At 39.7% G+C, this 20,250-nt stretch overlaps 1 protein-coding gene and 1 pseudogene across 1 annotated transcript in view; one reads left to right on the plus strand and one right to left on the minus strand.

Annotated features, from left to right (window-relative positions):
- Positions 1-7,795: 7,795 nt before the first annotated feature.
- LOC148146594 (mitochondrial dynamics protein MIEF1-like) lies at positions 7,796-15,124 on the minus strand (annotated as a pseudogene).
- Positions 15,125-16,126: 1,002 nt separating this feature from the next.
- flii (FLII actin remodeling protein) overlaps positions 16,127-20,250 on the plus strand; it is a 77,082-nt gene continuing 72,958 nt past the window's right edge. The window contains exon 1 of the mRNA XM_043711627.2: positions 16,127-16,282. Coding sequence (XP_043567562.1) covers positions 16,220-16,282 — 63 coding nt within the window. The 5' untranslated portion in view covers positions 16,127-16,219. The remainder of the gene's footprint in view (positions 16,283-20,250) is intronic.

Here is a 20,250-nt window from a genome sequence, read left to right on the forward strand (position 1 = left end):
GGACTGAAATGAGAAAACTGTTGTAAAAAATTGTTTTAAATAATTGCTACATGCTTTGAAAAGAAAGTAGCCTCACACTCATGGCAAACATTGTATAAATAGCTGCTTGAACAGGCAGTAGCTGAGTTTAGATTGTGGATGAACTGGAGTCAAGGTATTCTTCACAGATGATACTTTGGTTGGCAACAAGACGTTGATTGTCATAGATAATTGTTCAGTAGTCCAACAACTGTGGGATTGGTTCTCAGGTAACTCAAGCTTGGGCCTGGAATAAGTTGAGTTGGGAATAACTTTCTTTAAACCTTAGGAAAACCATTTTATCTTTTCTTCAGGGGTTACTGTAAGCTTTGACTTCTAAGTGATAAGTAAGAGGCCTTTTAGAAGAGAACTGGCCATCCTGTGCCTTTTGCCAACCAATGGAAGCATTTGGAAATGGAAGGTTGAAGATAAACCTTTCGATCAGCAAAAAGCAACTCAACAGACCTTGTGAACAAAGACTACTGAATTTCTTTTTCCATTTTTCTCTTGTCCATGTTATATGTGTGGAAGGGGATTAGAGTTTTAATTAGTCATAGAAATCTACAGCATGGAAACGACCCTCCAGCCCAACTTGCCATGCCGCCCAGTTTTCACAATTATACTAGTCCCATTTGCCTACATTTGGTCCATATTCCTCCATATCTGTGCCATCCATGCACCTGTCTACACACCAACAATTAATAACTGTTAACAGGTAGCTGGACTCTAATTACCTGTAATAAATAGTGATGCTTATAAAGTACAGAAACCTGGTGTTTGCTTAAGATCAACCTGGGCCTAAAAATCGGGTAGATTAGAGAATCTTTGTGTTCTTTTTAAAAAAACTTTAATTTTTGGGATGACTTCAGTAAGGACAGGGCTTGATTTTCAATGTGCTCCCCTCGTGTGTTGTGACACTGCATTGCTCCCATGACTCTGCAAATTGCAAAATTCAAAAATGTAGCTACTCACCCACCTACTTTCAGGTATCACTTAACAGATCACAACTTGCTATGTTTTTAAACAAAACCTAAACAACCTTCTAGTTCTTTTTTTTGAATCTTATTGTGCCTCATTTAATTTATAGCAGAGGACATGACAAGTGAGGAAGATTAAGAACTCTCTTTCTGGCTCATTACTGGGAAAAATGATCTTTTAAATATAATCTTATTAATAAGTCTGAATCTCAATTGTATGTCTTTTTTTTAAAGTTCTAAAGTCTTGTATGGATCCAAAATACCAAGCGGAAATATTACACAATGGAAAAAATCACATTGATGGTTTCTCAGCACTGAACAATATAGCAGTACATATGTGAAATAATTAACCCCTTTTAGAATATTACAATTAATACATCCACCTGAAATTGGCTTCATCTCCCACCGACAATGAATTCGCCAATTTTAACTTAAATACTGTTGTTTGCATGGAAATTGAGAAATTGAAAACATGGTGGTTTAGTGGTGGTGCATGAAAAGTCCAGAAGTGATTTGATGGTGGGATAAAGCCATTCTGTTGTGTGTGATAACATTTCTGACAAGCACAAAAAATTAGATACTCTGTAGCTCTTGTGATGCAGTGTTAGTGTCTCTACCTCTGGATTAGGAGGCCCAGGTTCAAATGCTACAGGTGCTGGAGATGTGCATCTGAACAGGGATGAGAAAATATTTTAAATATAATCATGTTGACTTTAAATTTCTCGTATTTGCTGATAACATTAGCGGTACCAATGTCAAATTCCTTGGTAGATTACGATGCTGTATCCATGGGAACATTAATGAGGGAGATAATAACAGGAATGTGGGCTTGGGATTCAACAGGAAAATCAGAAGGGATGAGATCTTGTTAATATCAGTAAAAGGCTTGGGAGCCTGCACACTTTTTCCATAAAAATGATCTATTACAGTTGATTAAACCTAGGCTATGAACACTGCTGAACAGGTTTGCTCAATCTAAAATGTAGACTGAGGTTAGTTGGTAAAAGACCTAAAAGTAGGGCTGTTAAATTGAGGTATCAGATGAGGATTCAATTATAAAGCATGACCCAATGGCTTCATCACTTCTCAATTCAGGCTTTACTTTTCTGTACTCTAGTTTTAAAAGAAACTGAACCCATACATCCGCTTCTGCAGCAATGAACAGGAAGCCCAAGCCACTAAGCTTTCCTACATTTAACTGGTGGAGTTTGCACTATATATAACTCAGTCTTTAGTTGCCAAGATAGAGAAACAACTAAAGGACAAGAAAGTAAGGTGAATTTATAGTGTGCCTTTCAAATCTCCAAGTTCTTTACTGTTAATTAAAGTTGGTAATGAAGTTTAGTCACTGTTGTAACATGGGAAACACAGCAACCAGTGCAACTGCTATTGCAACAGATGGTAACTTCTGTCAAAGTTCCTTCCGCGCAAATATGAAAAACGAAATGCTCAGTGAAAATAGCTTTCTTTGTTTCCAACTAATCTGAAGCTTGTTGATTTTATCCAGTACATTTTAGGGACTGTAATTTAGTTATAAGCATGAACTTGAAATCTTTCTCTGAAAAAAATTATTTTGCAAAGTGAAAGCTATATGGATTTAATGGTTCCATTTAACACTACAAATCTCAAAATATCCAAATTATACTTGGATACATGATTGCTCAGATACATTTATGAAGTGTTTTGCTGGAAAAGTATAGTAGACCACGTTCCTACACAGTCTGGTGAATTTAATTTATAATTAAAGGGACTGTTAATCCCAGAGTCATGGTTTTGAACCCACATTTTTTTATTAAAAAAATGAAATCACAAATAAAAGATATTAATTAACTTGGATCACTAAAATGTTAGGCAAAAGTGAGGACTGCAGATGCTGGAGATTAATCAAAAGTATGGTGCTGGAAAAGCCCTTCATCAGGAATCAGAAGGGTGGAGCGGATAGGTGAGAAGGAAGATGGACAGATGGGACAGGTCATGAGCATGGTGCTGAGCTGGAAGGTTGGAACTGGTTAAGGTTGGGGAGGGGAAATAAGGAAACTGGTGACATCCATGTTGATGCCATGGGGTTGGAGGGTCCCGAGACTGAAGATGAGGCGTTCTTCCAGGTGTCGGGTGGTAAGGGAGTGGCGATGGAGGAGGTCCAGGACCTTCATATCCTCTGCAGTGTTCGGCACGGGATGGTGAGGTTGAATGGCGCGTGTGTCCCTGAGATAGTTGCCTCATGGCCGAACACTTCAACTTCCCCTCCCACTCTGCCAAGGAGATGCAGGTCCTGAGCCTCCTCCATTGCCACTCCCTTACCACCCAACGCCTGGAGGAAGAACGCCTCATCATCGGCCTCTGGACCCTCCAACCCCATGGCATCAACATGGATATCACCAGTTTCCTTATTTCCCCTGCGCCCACCTTACCAGTTCCAAACTTCCAACTCAGCACCGTCCTCATGATCTGTTCTACCTGTCCATCTTTGTTTCCACCTATCAGCTCCACCCTCCCGTCTGACCTATCACCTTTACCCCCACCTCCATCCATCTATTGCACTCTCAGCTACTTTGCCCCAAGATCCACTCCCTCCCATTTATCTCTCCACTCCTAAGGCTCCCAGTCTCATTCCTGACGAAGGGCTTTTGCCCAAAATGTCGATTTTCCTGCTCCACAGGTGCTGCCTGACCTGCTGTGCTTTACCAGCACCACACTCTCTAAAATGTTGTCAGTCAGAGTTTGTTACTGTTTGAAATTAGATACTTAAATGCAGCTACACTTTCTATTGCTGAATTATAATGGTAAAAGCAGACTGCAATAAGAAATCAGCTTGCAAAAGACAATGAATAATTCAGTGACACAAAGCTGAAATAACCTTAAACATAACTCATTTTGATTTTGCATTTGTACAACTAAGAATTGCTACCCTGGTAGCACAAATAAACATAGCTATTTGCAGTTTGTGTAATTGTACTCCTGGCTACCTTTACTTCCAGAAGTTAGAGCAACAGAATCCACAACAGAATAGAAGTGATCTTCAAATGTAAGTAACAGGACATGGCGATAGACTTTTGTTTAAGTGTTTGTCATCCCTAGTTATATGGAGGTGGTGGAAGTGAGCTGCCTTCTGAAATGGAACCACTGGTATCCGTAAGGTTTAGATATACTGACTGCCCCATTAGGAAGGAAATTCACAATTTTTACAATGAAAGAAGGTGATGCAATTTCAAGTCAGAATGGTATGTGGCTTTGAGTTTGTAGGTACTCCTATATATTTGTTAGTTCTGTCCTACCAAATGGTAGAGGTTGTGGTTTGGAAACTTGTGACTTGCTGTACTGCACATTGTAGATTGTACTTAGTACTGCCACTGTGTTTTAGTAGCAGAGGGACGGAATGTTTAAGGTGATGGATGATGTATCAATCAAGCGGGCTGCTTTCCCTGGATGAGTATTCTTCATTGTTAGAGCCCTGTAGACCATATCCAGGCTTTGATAAGTCAGGAAGTGAGTTACTTGACACAGAATTCCAATCTCTGACCTGCTCTATAGCCAAAGTGTTTACAGGGCTGGTCCGATTCAGTTTCTGGTTATTGGTAGCCCCCAGGATGTTGATAGTGAGTGATGGTAATGTTGTTGGATTACTCTCCTTTGAGATGGTCATTATTAAACAAGGCCCTTGAGAAGTGTAAAGGAATTAGAAAATAAACAAGAAATTACAAAGTGTTAGAAGTGGCCATTACAGGACCTTGACAAGTAGGGTCAAGTAGATCATATTAGATGTATACTAGAAGCAAGAGGGCAACTGGGGAAAGGGTAAGTCCGCTCAAGGACAAAGGAGGGAATTTAAGCATGGTGCCAGAGGAAGTGGGTGAGGTGCTTCACATTGGTATTCACCAAGGAGAAGGTCACAGATTATGGTAATTTTAGTGAGGGATATATTGTTACTCTGGGGCATATCAATATTATGGAGGAGGAGATGTTGGGTGTTTTGAAAACATTAAAGTAGATAAGTCCCCAGGGCCCAATATGTTCGGATACTGAAGGAGGTAAGGGAGGAGACTGCTGGGGTTTGACAAAAATCTTTGTATCTTCTTTCGCCACAGGTAAGAAGATTAAAGAATAGCCATGTTCCTCCCTTTAAGAAGGGCAACAGGGATAATCTAGGAAATTATGGGCCAGTGAACCTTACATCAGTGGGCAGGACGTTAATGGAGAAGATTCATAGGGACAGAATTTAATTGCATTTGGAGAAGAATGGACTCTTTAGGGATAGTCAGCATGACTTTATGTAGGGGAGGTCTTGTCTCACAAACTTGATTGAATTTTTTGAGAAAGTGACAAAGATGATTGAGTTAGGGCACAAGATGTTGTCTATATGGACTTTACTAAAGTATTTGACAAGGTCTGTTAAGGAAGGCTGGTCCAGAAGATTAAATCACATGGAATCCATGGTGACTTTGTAAGTTGAATATGAATTGGCTTGGCCATAGAAGATAGAAGGTAGTTATGGATGGATGTTTTTCTGACTTAAGAGTCTGTAACCAGTGGTGTTCCACAAGGATCCATCCTGGGATGCCTGTTGTTTGTAATAATTATAAATGATTTGGATGATAACGTAGGTAGTTTGATTAGTAAGTTTGTAGACGACACAAAAATTGGAGGAATTGAGGATGGTGAAAAGGGTTATCAAAGGTTATCAAAGATATACACTCAGTTTAAAAAGTTAGAGAAATGGCAGATGGAGTTTAATCTGGACAAGTATAAGGTGATACATATTGGGAGGTCAGATGCAAGAGGAAACCATACAGTGAATGGCCGGATCCATAGGAGCACCGTTATACAGAGGGATCCTGGAATCCAAGTCCAAAGCTTCCTGAAAGTAGAAACAAGTAGATAAGGTGATAATGAAGACATACGGCATGCTTGCCTTAATTGATCAGGGCATTGAGCATAAAAGTTGGCAAGTCATGTTGCAGCTGTAGAAGACTTGAATTAGGCCACATTTGGAGTCTCGTGTGCAGTTTTGATTGCCATGCTGTTGGAAGAATGTGGAGGTTTGGAGAGAGTGCAGAGAGGTTTACCAGGATGTTGCCTAGTCTGGAGTATATCAGCAAAGTAGAGGTTGGACAAACTTGGATTGTTTTTGCTGAGGAGCAACATGATAGATGTATATAAAATTGAAAGGGGTGAGTAAAATGGACAGTTGGAATCTTTTTACCGGTGCATAGATTAAGATGACAGGGAAAAGGTTTGAAGGAGATGTTAAAGGAAAGGTTTTTTTTACAGAGTGTAGATGCCATGAACATGCTGTCAGAGGGCGTGGTAGAAGTGAATACATTAGCAAGGTTTAAGATACATTTAGACAGACACATGAACAGGTAGGGAATGTAGGGATTTGGACCATGTTCAGGCAGATTGGATTAGTTTAGAAATGCACCATCGTTGGCACAGATATGAGGTGTGAATGTCACTTGACAATTATCATCCCAAGACTGAACATTGTCCACATCTTGCTGCATATGCTTACCCACTGCTTCATTATCTGAGGTATTATGAACAGTGCTAAATACTCTGCAGTTATTGACTAACATCTGCATTTTTGACTTTATGATGGCAGTGGGCTCACGTACAATTTGGAGGAAGTTACACCCCTGGTGCATTCCAAAAACAAAAAGTAATTGTTCAGAGTATTGAGTACAGGAGTTGGGAGGTCATATTGCGGCTGTACAGGACATTGGTAAGGCCACTGTTGGAATATTGCGTGCAGTTCTGGTCTCCTTCCTATCGGAAAGATGTTGTGAAACTTGAAAGGATTCAGAAAAAATTTACAAGGATGTTGCCAGGGTTGGGGGATTTGAGCTATAGGGAGAGGTTGGAAAGGGTTAGGGCTGTTTTCCCTGGAGCATCAGAGGCTGAGGGGTGACCTTATAGAGGTTTATAAAATCATGAGGGGTATCGATAGGATAAATAGGCAAAGTCTTTTCTCTGGGGTGGGGGAGTACAGAACTAGAAGGCATAGGTTTAGGGTGAGAGGGGAAAGATATAAAAGAGACCTAAGGGGCAACGTTTTCAGACAGAGGATGGTACGTGTGGAATGAGCTGCCAGAGGAAGTGGTGGAGGCTCGTACAACTGCAACATTTAAAAGGCATTTGGATGGGTATATGAATAGGAAGGGTTTGGAAGCTTATGGCCAGGTGCTGGCAGGTGGGACTAGATTAGGTTGGGATATCTGGACAGAAGGGTCTGTTTCCGTGCAGTACATCTCTATGACTCGATAACAAGAATTTTTAAGAGATATTAATCATTGTGTGCCAGATAATTAGCTAAAACTCAATCAAGACTGCTCTCAGTGAAATAGAATACCAGTGTACATGATTACCATCTGAGAAGCCTGCATCAGTTCTGACGATTAATTTATTTTTTGCTTCTGCCTGTAGCATTAGTCTATACTGAAGCAACATCCAAGAACATTTTTTAGGTGAATGTGAAACCTTTATAAAGTTTTTTTAAAACCCTCAAGTGTTCCGAAGCAGATCCCAGATCTGTGGTGAGTCAGCTGATCAACAACATGTTTCCATGCCAGTGGATTGCTGTCCAATGACCCACTTATGTAAGAACGGAATCAGCTTCAGTGTAGTACGTCCCATGGGAGATGACCTGCTAACTTGCATGGAGTTCACATGTAGTGCAGTCCTTACATAAGGAATTGAATAGCAATAGCCAGGGTGTGATTTTTTTTATTTAAAACTATCTAGAAGTAAAGACCAATAATCCAAAACTGTATCTTTAACAAAAAAAAATTGAAGTCAGTGTACAGTAAGTCACAAATTAGTCAGTGACTGGAGAAAAATAAACCGAATGTCAGAGTGTGATAAGGCATAGTACAGGGTATAACCAATTACACCAATCTCTTCCTCTGACATCCTGGACAACAGATCCACCTTATTGTTAAAGTAAGCTGGCATACATCCTATTTCCAAGTAGCCAAAAAGCTCCTGTCACATTTGAAGGGTCTGCTCCGCAAGCATTTCTTTGGTCCAGTCTTTTTCCACTTAGCTCAGGTGCAGGGTAACATTGGTCAGTTGGCTGTCTGTCAGCTTATTCAGTGCTGCCTGGTCCTTGCAGATTGCTTTCATTATCTTCAAGAAGCAGAATCTGAAGCCTAAGTCAGTCCTGTCCAAGGATTGTAGTCTGCTGGTCTCAGCAGCCCCTAAACTCTGTTGCCATATATTTACAAAATTGCCATTAATTTGCATCGGAGGGAGAAATATTGTATCCTCCTTTTTAATCACAGGTAAGATATCGATATACAGGATTTTGTCCTCATCATATTGAACTTTCAACTGCAGGAAGTCAACAGAAGCCTCAGGTTGAATGATACAATTCAGTAAAGTACTAATCACCAGCCAGTTCATATTCCCCAGTACCATCTTGTGGAACATCTCAACAATTAATTTTGGTGACAGATATCTTCCCACAATAAATTGATCCCAATAACTGATGCCTCAGGGAAAATATTCCACATTATCCCTGTGTTCCATCTGCAGACCAGACACATTCAATGTTTCTTCCCATGTAACAAGGATCCAGAGATAGTCCTCAAGCAACAATGGCAGCATCAGGCAAACATGATCAGGGGCCACCATTTGGAGATCATTGTAAAGGCTACTGCAGAGATTCATCACTCTCAGAGGGAGGTCTGTGGAGAAATTTTTGCAGCCCTGTACAGATGTTCATTGTGCAATGCTTAGCTTTGCCTCGCTCTTCAGGAATGATGGATTGGTGTGTGTAATAGGCTAGAAGCTTCTCCTGCAGGCTGATGTAGTGGATGGTTTTACTGCTCTCTAGTGACTGCCAATAAATTATCTTGATAGTTCCCTAGAAAATACAATCAAAGCATTCTTAAGGGTTAACTACAGCATTAAAAAAACTGAATTTTATGCTCATCAAGGCAAAAAGATGTAGTTTTTCTGAAGCAAAACTTTATACTTGGGACTAGGTACAGAGCAAAGTTTGTTCTCCACTGTCCCAACCATTCAGAGGAGGTATAGCACAGATTCAATGTAGGGTAGCAAAGTCATGTAATAAAAGAAGACGTAAGAATACCATGTACAGTTCTGACTAAAGAGTTGACCTACTCAGGTTTGATACTTGTTTAGCATAATTTTTCTACCTTTCAATTCTATTTCTCTAGAAATAAACACTCATTGGTTCATTTATACTACAAGATCCCTTTGTTCCTCTACCCACCTACCAATAATAAATAACAACATCAGAAATTATTGGAAAAGATCAGCTGAGTTCTGAGGAAGGGTCACTTGACCTGAAACATTAACTCTGATTTCTGTCCATAGATGCTGCCAGACCTTTTTTTTTTGTTTTTAATTGATAGCATCCGCAATTCTTTTGTTTTTTCCAATAATAACTGATCTTTTTCTTCCCTACCAAACTGTATCCGCTTAATTTATGTTTTGAACTTTATTTGCCCATTCTGGAGGTTTATTAATGTTCTCAGTATTGAGTATTGCACCACCAATTTGGTGTAATCTTTGATTTTTTAAATTGTGTTTTTTTGGTTCCAAAGTCAAAATTGTTTATGTAAGTTATGAGTATCAGAGGACCCAGCATTGATTCTTCTGAAATACCACTACTCACCTCTACCATTTTCGCAGTAAAACCCTTCACAGTAAATCCCTGTTTTAAGCTTCCGAGCGACAATCTTGGTGAGTTTCATCGGAGGTGCCTCTCTATGACCCCTTGCAAGTTTTCTCATGCAATTTCTTTTAAAGCTGTTTAATCTCTTGACTTACACTTTTTCTGTTTTTATGTTGCCACACCCTAATTCGCAGACTAATAGAACTAATAGGAAATTGTCAGGAGAGCTCAGCAGGTCTGGCAACATCTGTGGAAAGAAAGCAGAGTTAACATTTTGGGTTGAGTGACCCTTCCTCAGTGCTGTTAGGTTTTTCTACACCTCAAGAGCTGACTTGAAAGATTCCCAGATCAGCCCTGCCTTTTGCCTTCTTCTCACCCGCATTCACTTCTGTTTGTTGCCTCCTTCCCACCTTGTTTGCTACCTCATGCTAGCCTTGCCCTTTGCATAGCTTGCTGGCTTGCTTGCCATCTCACTTCAGGCATTAATTCATTGTTTCCACATTCCAGGTAACAGACACTTGGGAAAGATTTGCTGGGGAATCCAACTCCCACTTATACGTTCATTATTAAGAAAAAATTTAATTTGCTTGACATTATTTTGCTTCAGGAAACACAAAGAACACAGATCAGGATATTAAGTGAAAAATTACTGTACTTTCACGCTCTGCTTTCTGTCTTAAAGCGATCTTACAATCCATTATTAACAACAAAAACAAATTGCTGGAAAAACTCAGGAGGTCTTGCAGCATCTGTAGAGAGAAAGCAGAGTTAATGTTTCGGTCTAGTGACCTGTCTTCAGAACTGTTATGTTTCCTTACTCCAACTTCTCTGACTTTATTGATTAATCTATCAAGGAGAAGCTTACTAGATGACTTTCCAAAATCCAGATGAATTGTCTATATTACCATAGTCTACTCATTGTTGCTTCCTCAAAAATAATCACTAAAGGCTTGTCAAGCACTATATTCTCTTTTGAAATCCACGCTAACTATTCAATATTGTATTACTTCTAAATGTGCTTCTCTTCTCCCCATTTAGTAGGGGTTCCATTATTTTCCTAACACCAATGATAAGCTGATTGGTGTACAATTCTCTGATGAAGCTCTATCTCCCTTCAATATAAAGAATTATACTAGTTATCAACCAATCCTCTGACACTACAACTTTTTTCTATTGAATTTAATATGTTTAGTAATACCTCAGGCTTTACCTTCCTGAGATATTTTAAACTATGTGGATGCAATTCATCCTGACCAGGAATATTATCTTCTATATTTGTTTAATTTATTCAGTAAATTCAGTGATATACTTAATGCACTTCTCTCTTGGGAGAAAGTGAGGACTGCAGATGCTGGAGATCAGAGCTGAAAAATGTGTTGCTGGAAAAGCCCTAGGGCTTATGCCCGAAACGTCGATTCTCCTGCTCCTTGGATGCTGCCTGACCTGCACGTTTCCAGCAACACGTTTTTCTGCACTTCTCTCTTGTTCATCTCATCATTCAAATTTGTATCTGTATCTGTTATATCTCCCTGCTACATACCAAAACAAAATAATTATTTAATAAGTCTGCCATCCAATGTATTGCTTAATGTTCCTCTTCCTTTACAGTCACCCTTTTGTTTTTTACATACCTGTAAACTATTTTTATTGTAGATTGTACCTGCCTTGGAACTGGAACTTTGCCAGACTACAGGAGGTAAAGTATTCTTAGTGCACAAACATTACAAAAATGAACACCTCACCTCAACTTGCATCAGTCACATACCTAATGGATGAATTATTGTCCAATTCAGCACCAAAAACAGAATTTAGTGCAGCCAAAATGGACAAAGTTTGATAAGAGGTAATAGGAATAAAGATCGATGCATGCTCATTACAGGGAGAGATGGAAGTATTGTGGGTGCTAGACATTAGAATTCCAGATTAGGGAGGTACAACCTTAGGTGTTTTTGATAATTTAATTCCACAATGTTACAAAGTCGAAAGTGTGCATGTTTACTTTAAAATAAAGTGTTTTCTGAATATTGAAATAAACTTAAAGTGCAGGCTCAGTTGCCCAAATGTAAAAGCTGGAAGACGAGCTGTCCCAGTATAGTTACTTGTAACAATTGGCTGTTAAAGGGATACCTGGGTTTTGGTTGATGTTTTGACAACAATTCAAATTTAACCAATTACTTTAAATTATGTCTAGGACACGAAAACCTAACTGAGTTTGAATTTAATGTTTTGACAATATTGAACCAATGAGAGGGAATGATATTGAGGGTATAAAAAAGCGAGCATTTTGAAAACTGGTCAGAGCAACTGCCGTAGAGCCTGACAGCTAACTGCCCATCTAAAATCTTGTTCTCAAAGAAGTTAGAAGACAGTCTGTCAGAGGTACCTTTCCTGTAAAACACACGTGCAGTAAAAAGAAAGAAGACAACCCAGGGAGATAAGCAGACGGAAGATTGAAGACAGCAGAGAAGACCTGCTGCACGTGTGGACTTGAGAATAAGTTATTGTAATGTTTAATAAGTTTGTTATTGGATTAGCATGTTAATAGGCTTGTGGTCAGTTAAGGGAAAGAGTATTTGGTTTGTTAATAGTTTTGTTTAGTGCTCACTATTAGAGTTAAGAAAATAATTTTTTTTTCTTTAAGTAGTGGAAATTAGGAGTTCTCTCTCACTCCCTCACATTTTAATAGATTACAAGGTGAGCTTTTCTGGGTGTTTGCTTTTAATTAATAGACGGGTTCGACCTCTGTGTCGTAACAACAATTCCTCTTTGCCTTTTGAATTTTTTTTGACTTATCTCACATTTTCTTTGTTTCCTCTTATCATTCATTCTGCTGTCTTATGATCCACTTCTTTCTTCACCCTTGTTCTCTTGTGCATTTATTCAACAAGGGAGCCACAATTTGTTGAGTTTCTTTTCTCCTCTTGTGGAAGTTCTCTTTTTGCCCTCTGGTGAAGTTCATTTTCAATTGTTCCCATTGTTGTTTGCCAACATTGTTGCCAATTTTGTTTTCCCAGGTTCTACTCTCAGTCCCTGAATTAGATATAATCATATAGCACGGAAACAGACCCTTTAGTCCAACTTATTCAGGCCGAACAGATTTCCTAAATTGGACTAGTCCCATTGCCTGCATTTGGCCCACATCCTTCTAAACCTTCCCTATCCATGTACCTGTCCAAATCTTTTAAAATGTTGTAATTATACTCACCTCTACCACTTCTGAGGGGATATATTTCATAGGGCACTGGCATCAGTATTGTAACAGGAGGGATCTGAACTGTTGGGATAGTCTCCACCCGAACTGAGCTAGGACCAATATTCTAGCTAAAAGGGTAAATAGGGTGGTCAACAGGATTTTAAACTAGAAAGTGGGAAGTGTGTTTGTGGAGTAGGGGGGTAGGGTAAAACTCACATCTGAGGGGGGTGGATTCAACTGCATGGAAAAGTATGAAAAGAAAGGAGAACTCAGGAAAGGTTATTAAAGTCTCCAGAACAAGAGGTAGAACAGACTATTTGGCTAAGGTTAGGAATCAAACACCAGATAAAAGGATAACAATGAGAAGAGAGAAGGTAAACAGAGGACTGAAGGTGTTGTATCTGAATGCACACTGTACACGAAATAAGGTAAATGAGCTTTGTGGTGTAGATCGAAATTGGCAGGCATGATATGGTAGGCATCAAGAAAATATGGCTTTATGGCTGCAAGGGGATCAGGACTGGGAGCTAAATATCCAAGAATATATATTCTATCAAAAAAATAAGGAGGTGGGCAGAGGGGGTGGTGTTGCCTTATTAATAAGAAATGAAATTAATAGCAAGAAATGACGTAGGGTCAGATGATATGAGGGTAAGTTAGTCAGTAATATGAGGAGAAGATTGCAAGAGTTTCTTTAGATACATAAAGGGCAAAACAGAGGCAAAAGTGGATATTGGGCTACTGGGAAATGATGCTAGAGAGGTAATGAGGAACAAAAAATGGTGGAGGAACTGAACAAATGCATGTTAATCCTGTCTCTCAGAATCCCTTCCAATAACCGGTCAGGCTCAGCGGTCTATAATTCCCTGGCTATTCCTTGTAGCCTTTCACAATTAAAGACACAACCTTAGCAACTCTCCAGTCTTTCAGCACCTCATCCATTTCTGTAAATGATATAAATATCTCTGCTAGGATCCCTGCAATTTCATACCAGTTTTCCACAATTTCCTGCAATACACTTGAACAATTCCCAGGATTTATCTACCTTTATGTGTTTTCAGATGTCTCTTGTGTAATATGGACTCTTTTTAAGACATCACTATTTATTTCTCCAAGTTCCCCAGTTTTGATATTTCCAATCTCCACTTTATTTATGTTATTCCTTTGTCCTCATGGTCAATATTGCCAAATATGCCTTCACTTTAGAACTTCCCAGCAATGGCTATTTTGGAGCTCTGACTGAGTTATAACAGCTGTGCTCCTGCTCTAACAAGCACCAGTTCTCAACTCTGCTACTCCACTCTTGCAGTTCTCACAAAGGGCTGGCAATTTTCAAACCTTGATATGTGATCACAGAAAGAGTTTAGAAAGCACACCTGTACTTCTCTTACTTGTGTTGGATGAACAAAGCTTCTCTTTGTCTATTTATCATATGATAGGTTCAACAGGAGTCCTGCATCTATTGTAGGAAACATAGTTCCCCATCCCCTTCACCTTTCTCTTTTATCAAGTTCATATGGGTAGTTTTCCTCATTTCCCATGATGATTTTATTCTGTTTCTTTGCTCATTTCCCTAAATTGTTTTCTTCCATGTCCCCTCTGCCCCAGAGAATTACAGTCCAGGAACAGATCTTTACCTTTTTTTTGGTTGGATTTGATATTCAGCTTTCTGTGTTTGGATTCACTCATCTGTATGTTCAGCAGTTTCGGGGATGTGTCAATCCAGTTGTATTCTTTTATAGGTTGTGTGACTGGATTATCTAACGAATTGTCTGGTGGATCACCGGCCTTGTCAAACATTTGCAAATATACAGAAGAATTTAAGAAGTTTCCACTGAATTGGGCCATATAAAAGCTCAGATGTTAATAATTGGACAAAATTAAATCTGACCCACCCCATTGCAGAGCAACCAGTAACAGAAACCCTGAATGATTTGGAGTTCCCAAGTTCGAAAATAGCAAATGAGCTCCACAGCTCATCCTACAACAATGTGTGACACTAAACCCATGCAATCTATGATATCCAGTTATCAGCAGCTAATCCAATCCTTTCAAACAATACCTCAAAGCTGTTGCACATTAAATATCCAGGTGGTAAACTGCATGCAGGCACAACTTGGTCACAGTGTAACATTGTGGAAGCTAGGCCAAAAATGACACGTGCCAACTCGCCCTTTTAGCGAGTACAGCAGCTCCCCCAATTCCCAGAACTGGGTGGATATTTGCCAGCATGAAGTCGATGACATCTCCCAACCCACTGTCTCTCCATTTTCCTTTTCCCTGAACAATATTGGCCATCTGGATGTAGGTGCGCTTGTTGAGCTGGAATGTTCATTTCCAGACATTTTGTCACCCTACAAGGTAACATTTTCAGTGGACCCCAGGCAAAGCACTGCCGCTGCTTTCTATTTATATGTTTGGGTTGGTGATGTCATTTCCTGTTCTTTTTCTCAGGGGTGGTAAATGGGGTCTAATTCGATGTGTTTGTTGACAGAGTTGTGGTTGGAATGCTATGCTTCTAGGAATTCTCGTGCGTGTCTCTGTTTAGCTTGTCCTAGGATGGATGTGTTGTCCCAGTCAAATTGGTGTCCTTCCTTATCTGTATGTAAGGATACTAGTGAGAGAGGGTCATGTTGTTTTGTGGCTAGTTTTCTACCTGTTTGTCCAATGTAGTGGTTGATAAAAATGTCACTTTGAAAAAAATTATAATTTGCAACCTCAATTGACATTTTTACAATTTCTTTAATAAAAGTGTACCAAAAGTTAGTCTTAATTTCCGAACTAATTTTACATTCACAGTAACAGTATAAATAATAAGAAGCCAATGTTATAATTGGAAAAACTAATCCTATAAATTAATACTAAAATTCAACTGCAAAGTTCGCTTTTGGCAGTATTGATTAGCAATCACCAGGTGAACCTGGCACCAGGTCCTGTCAGTCATTCAACAACCCTAACTGCCAAGACATCTCTGGGATGGATTAGGTAAAGCTTCCCGAATGCTCGATGTCCCCGAGTTAAGAGACGAACACCCGGTAAATCACTCGATATCTGGACTACATTTTCCTTCTTTACCCCATTAATTCACTCCTCCTTGGAAACAACATGACCCATCGAGCGATACACCTTCTCAGACCGTGACTGACATATGAAGCAACCAATGGCATCACCCAGGTTGCGGACACGTGACGATAAGAGCGTGTCATGTGTCGATGAGAGAGGATGTCTCGTCTCAACCTAACTTCCCCCCACTGTTATTGACAGAACACGTGACCAATCATTACCCAGAGGTTCCACAATTGACCCGGCTAACTAACGCCGGTGAACCAATGAAGTGGAGAAAGGGAGCGTGGTGTTTGCTTGAGGTGTTCATGATCAACTGTCACTGTCAATATGGCTGCCACCGGGGTGTTGCCTTTCATTCGAGGTGTAGATTTAAGTGGAAACGATTTTAAAGTAAGCCATTTACGTTATTTTGAATGCAAAACGAATTGGGGAATGAGTAGTTAAGTGTTGGGGTTTTCCGATCAGTTGTTTCTGTGAATTTAATGAGGCCCGGAACTGAGACTTGGAATCTTGTTGTTGGTTCACTAACTTAGTATTTAGATGTTAAAGTATTTTAATATATTCCCTGTCTGTTTGTATAACAATAGCAAAACATTATCTCATACTTTGTTTGGCAACAGCTTGCATTTACTTAGTTCCTTCAATGGAAATGTAAGAAATGAGAGTTGTTTTGTGGCCCTTCCTGCGTATCCTTCTATTCAACATAATTTCTGGCTGATCAAACTCATCCCCGTATCTCTTGATTTCCTTAGTACCGAAAAGTCTCTCTACCTATGGCTTGAATATACTCAGTAATTGCGCTGTCTGGTGTGAGGCATAAACGTCTCCTCTTAATCATAGAAGTAGCGATAACCATCAGTTCTGTCATTCGAATACAGCATTAGATCATCTGCTGAATGCCAGTTCAAATGGCAGACTCCTTATTTAAGGCTGTGAGACCTATGTTCTAGAATTCAGTTAAGAAATGCTTTCTTAGCATTTATCTATGAAGGCCCTCAGAAAATATTAGTGTTATGTTTGACTTTGTTTATCTCTCATTCTTCTGAACTACAGGAAATATAGACCTCCTCTACTCTATCTTTTCCTGACCAATCTTTTCCTTCTCAGGAGTCAGTCCGAATCTCTGTTACTCTTCCTGTAGATCAAGTATACCTCCTTTGTTCGGAATCTCAATTATTATGTGGCAGAAAAAGGCCATTATGTTTGCACCAGATCTTCATTAAATATTATGAAATGCCATTTGCCTGCCCTTTTTCCCCATATCCTTGCGTGTTGTTTTTATTCAAATAATCTAATGATCTATTGAATGCTTTAATTGAACCTGCAAACTTCCTCACTGCATTCCAGACTTAAGCTACAGGTTGTTCAAAAAGAGATTATTTTTCATCATTTGCTTGATTTACAAATCACTTGAAAACAGTGTTCTCTTGTTCTCAATTCTTTTAAAAGTGGCAACAGTTTTTCCGAATCTAATCTTGTCAGACCTAATGATTTTGAAAATGTCTACCAGATTTCCTCTAGTTGCTATCTAAGGAGAACAGTCCCAATCTCTCCAATAAATCTTTAACAGAAGTTTCTCATCCCTGGTACTGATTTATAAATCTCTTCTGCACTCTCCTCCGTGTTCCCAGCTGCCTGTGGTGTGGTGGCCAGAAGTGCACATCACTGAGATTGAACGCATGATTGGTTTGATCTCTGCAACTGTACCTATGTGAGATATGAGAGAAGTGGTGTCACCTACCCTGGGAGAGCAGAGAAGGGAATTCAATTTCCTGTAGTATTGGACATTCTTTCAATGGCTGAAGCTGTATCAACCTGGGGGGCAACCTGAGACCAGACTTGATCTTGTGTCATAGCCTTCACTGCTGGTCTGAGGGGAAGGGATGGTTTTGCCTGTATAGCACGCCCTCCAGGACTAGGGAACCTGCTTACAAATTGTAGTGCCAATCCCCCCACACCACCTCCACTTACTACGTCTGGGGCAAATGTCAGGAATCATGTGGACAGCTGCAGACGGATGGTATTGTCTGGGTGTACAATAGGAGTTTAAAGATGGCTGGAGTGCAGGAAATCCGTTTAAATTCTGGGATAGCTGGTGAATAGTGAGTTGTGCCAGGAACAGCGTGTGTAAGAGTGGGCACAAATTGGACGTGAGAGACACCATGTAGTGTGGTAGCTAACTAATGAGGGGAGTTTGGTAAGATAGGGTGATAATACCTATTAAGCCTTGTGATGACAAGCCTTTAAAAATAATACTCAATGCAACTTGGACTTGCCCAGTTGAAGTCAGAATCAGCTCTTGGACTTTGTTGCAGCTAGTAATACATGAGGCAGACAAAGTATACATTTATGTCTGTTTCTATAGCTAATTTACAGTATTGAATTATATCATCCTAAATTTTGTCACCAGGGATGTAATTTTTAAGCTAAGGAGACCTTTTTTTAAAAATATTATTGCGGTATGGTGAGAATGGTAGAATTTCTTCCTTTTGATAGTCCTGCTTTAACCATAACAATTTTTAAAATAAGAATACACTTGCCAATTCAATGTTTAACTATTCAAGCACTGTGATTATAGAAGAGACAAGTGATTTTTGAAGGTTTTTCAAAAGTAACTAGAAGGCAATAGCCAAGTGGTATCATTGCTGGCTTGTTACTCCAGAGATCCAGGTTTGAATCCTTCCACAACAGATAGTGGAATTTAATGTCAGTAAAAATCTGGAATTAAATGTTGAGTGATGACCACAATCCATTGTCGATTGTCAGGCAAAAAAACATCTTGTTCACTATTGTCCTTTCAGGGAAGGAAACTGCCTCCCTATCTGGTTTGGCCTACACAAGACTCCAGGCCCACAGTAATGTGGTTGACTCTTAACTGCCTTCTGGGCAATTAGAGATGGGCAATAATTGATGAGCCAGCATGACCCTCATCCTGTGAATGAATCAACTAAAATTGTAATTAACAGTCAATCTAAATAAATATTAATGATACAGTCTTCATTCTTTCTCCTCTAAACTGAAGATTTCACACGCTTTAAGTTGCAAAGTTGGAGGATAGGTTAAATAATTTACATGTCTTAACCCTTAAGCCTGCGCTGCCATTTAATAAGATCATGATTGATCTGATTACTTCGCATTCTGGTTCAGTTCTGGTCTCCCTGCTTTAGGAAGGTTTTGTTTAACTTGAAAGGGTTCAGAAAAGATTTACAAAGATAATGCCAGGGTTGGAGGGCTTGAGCTACAGGGAGAGGCTGAATAGTCTATGACTATTTTCCCTGGAGTGTTGAAGGCTGAGGGATGAACTTATAGAGGTTTGTAAAATTATGAGGGGCATGCATAAGGTGATTAGCCAAAGTCTTTTTCCCAGGTTAGAGGAGTCCAAAACTCGAGGGCATAGGTTTAAGGTGAGAGGGAAAGGTTTAAAAGGGACCTGAGGAGCAATGTTTTCATGCAGAGAGCGGTGCATGTATGGAATGACCTGTCAGAGGAGGTGGTGGAGTTCTGTATTTGTCTTCCTCACAATTAACAGTATTTGAAAGGCATCTAGATGGGTACACGAATAGGAAGGGTTTATGGGGATATGGGCCAAATTCTGGCAAATGGGATTAGATCGGTTTATAATATCTAGTTGGCGTGGACGAATTGCTCTAAAGGGTCTGTTTCTGTGCTGTATAACTATGACTCTGTAACTGTCTTGGATAAGTTCAGCATAACCTCTTTGCTCTTGTACTCCAATCCCAATTAATAAAGCCTAGTTGCTGCTTTATTAACTGCTGTCTCTATTTATCATAGAATCATAGAATCTTAATGGTGCAGAAAGTAGCCATTCGGCCCATTGACTCTATACTGACCTTCAGAAGAGCATCCCTTCTAACTTCTACCCTATCCCTGTAACCCTGCATTTACCATGTCGAACCTACCTAGTCTGCACATTCCTAGACGCTATAGGGAATATTAGTATGGCCAATCCCCCTAACCTACACATCTTTTGACTGCAGGTGGAAACTAGAGCACCTGGAAGAAAACCACGCAGACACAGAATGAACATGAAACCTTTACACACACATTCACCTATGGCTGGAATCAAACCCGGCTGCATGGTGCTGTAAGGCAGCAGTGCTAACCACTAAGCCCTACCACTTTCAAGGATCTATGTTCATGCACATCCAGGTCCCTCTGCCTCGATACTCCTTTATGTATTGTACCCCAATTTTGTATTGTCTGTTCATATTCTTCCTACCCAGATGCATCACCTCCCACTTTTCCACATTGTGTTATCTGCCAACTATCTGCCCACTTCACCAACATGTCAGGATGCATTTGGAGTTCTATATTTGTCTTCCTCACAATTAACAATG

This window comes from Chiloscyllium plagiosum, unplaced genomic scaffold, assembly GCF_037043375.1.
Source record: "Chiloscyllium plagiosum isolate Xiang-an unplaced genomic scaffold, Cpla_swu_hap1 HiC_scaffold_20, whole genome shotgun sequence".
Lineage (NCBI taxonomy): Eukaryota > Metazoa > Chordata > Chondrichthyes > Orectolobiformes > Hemiscylliidae > Chiloscyllium > Chiloscyllium plagiosum.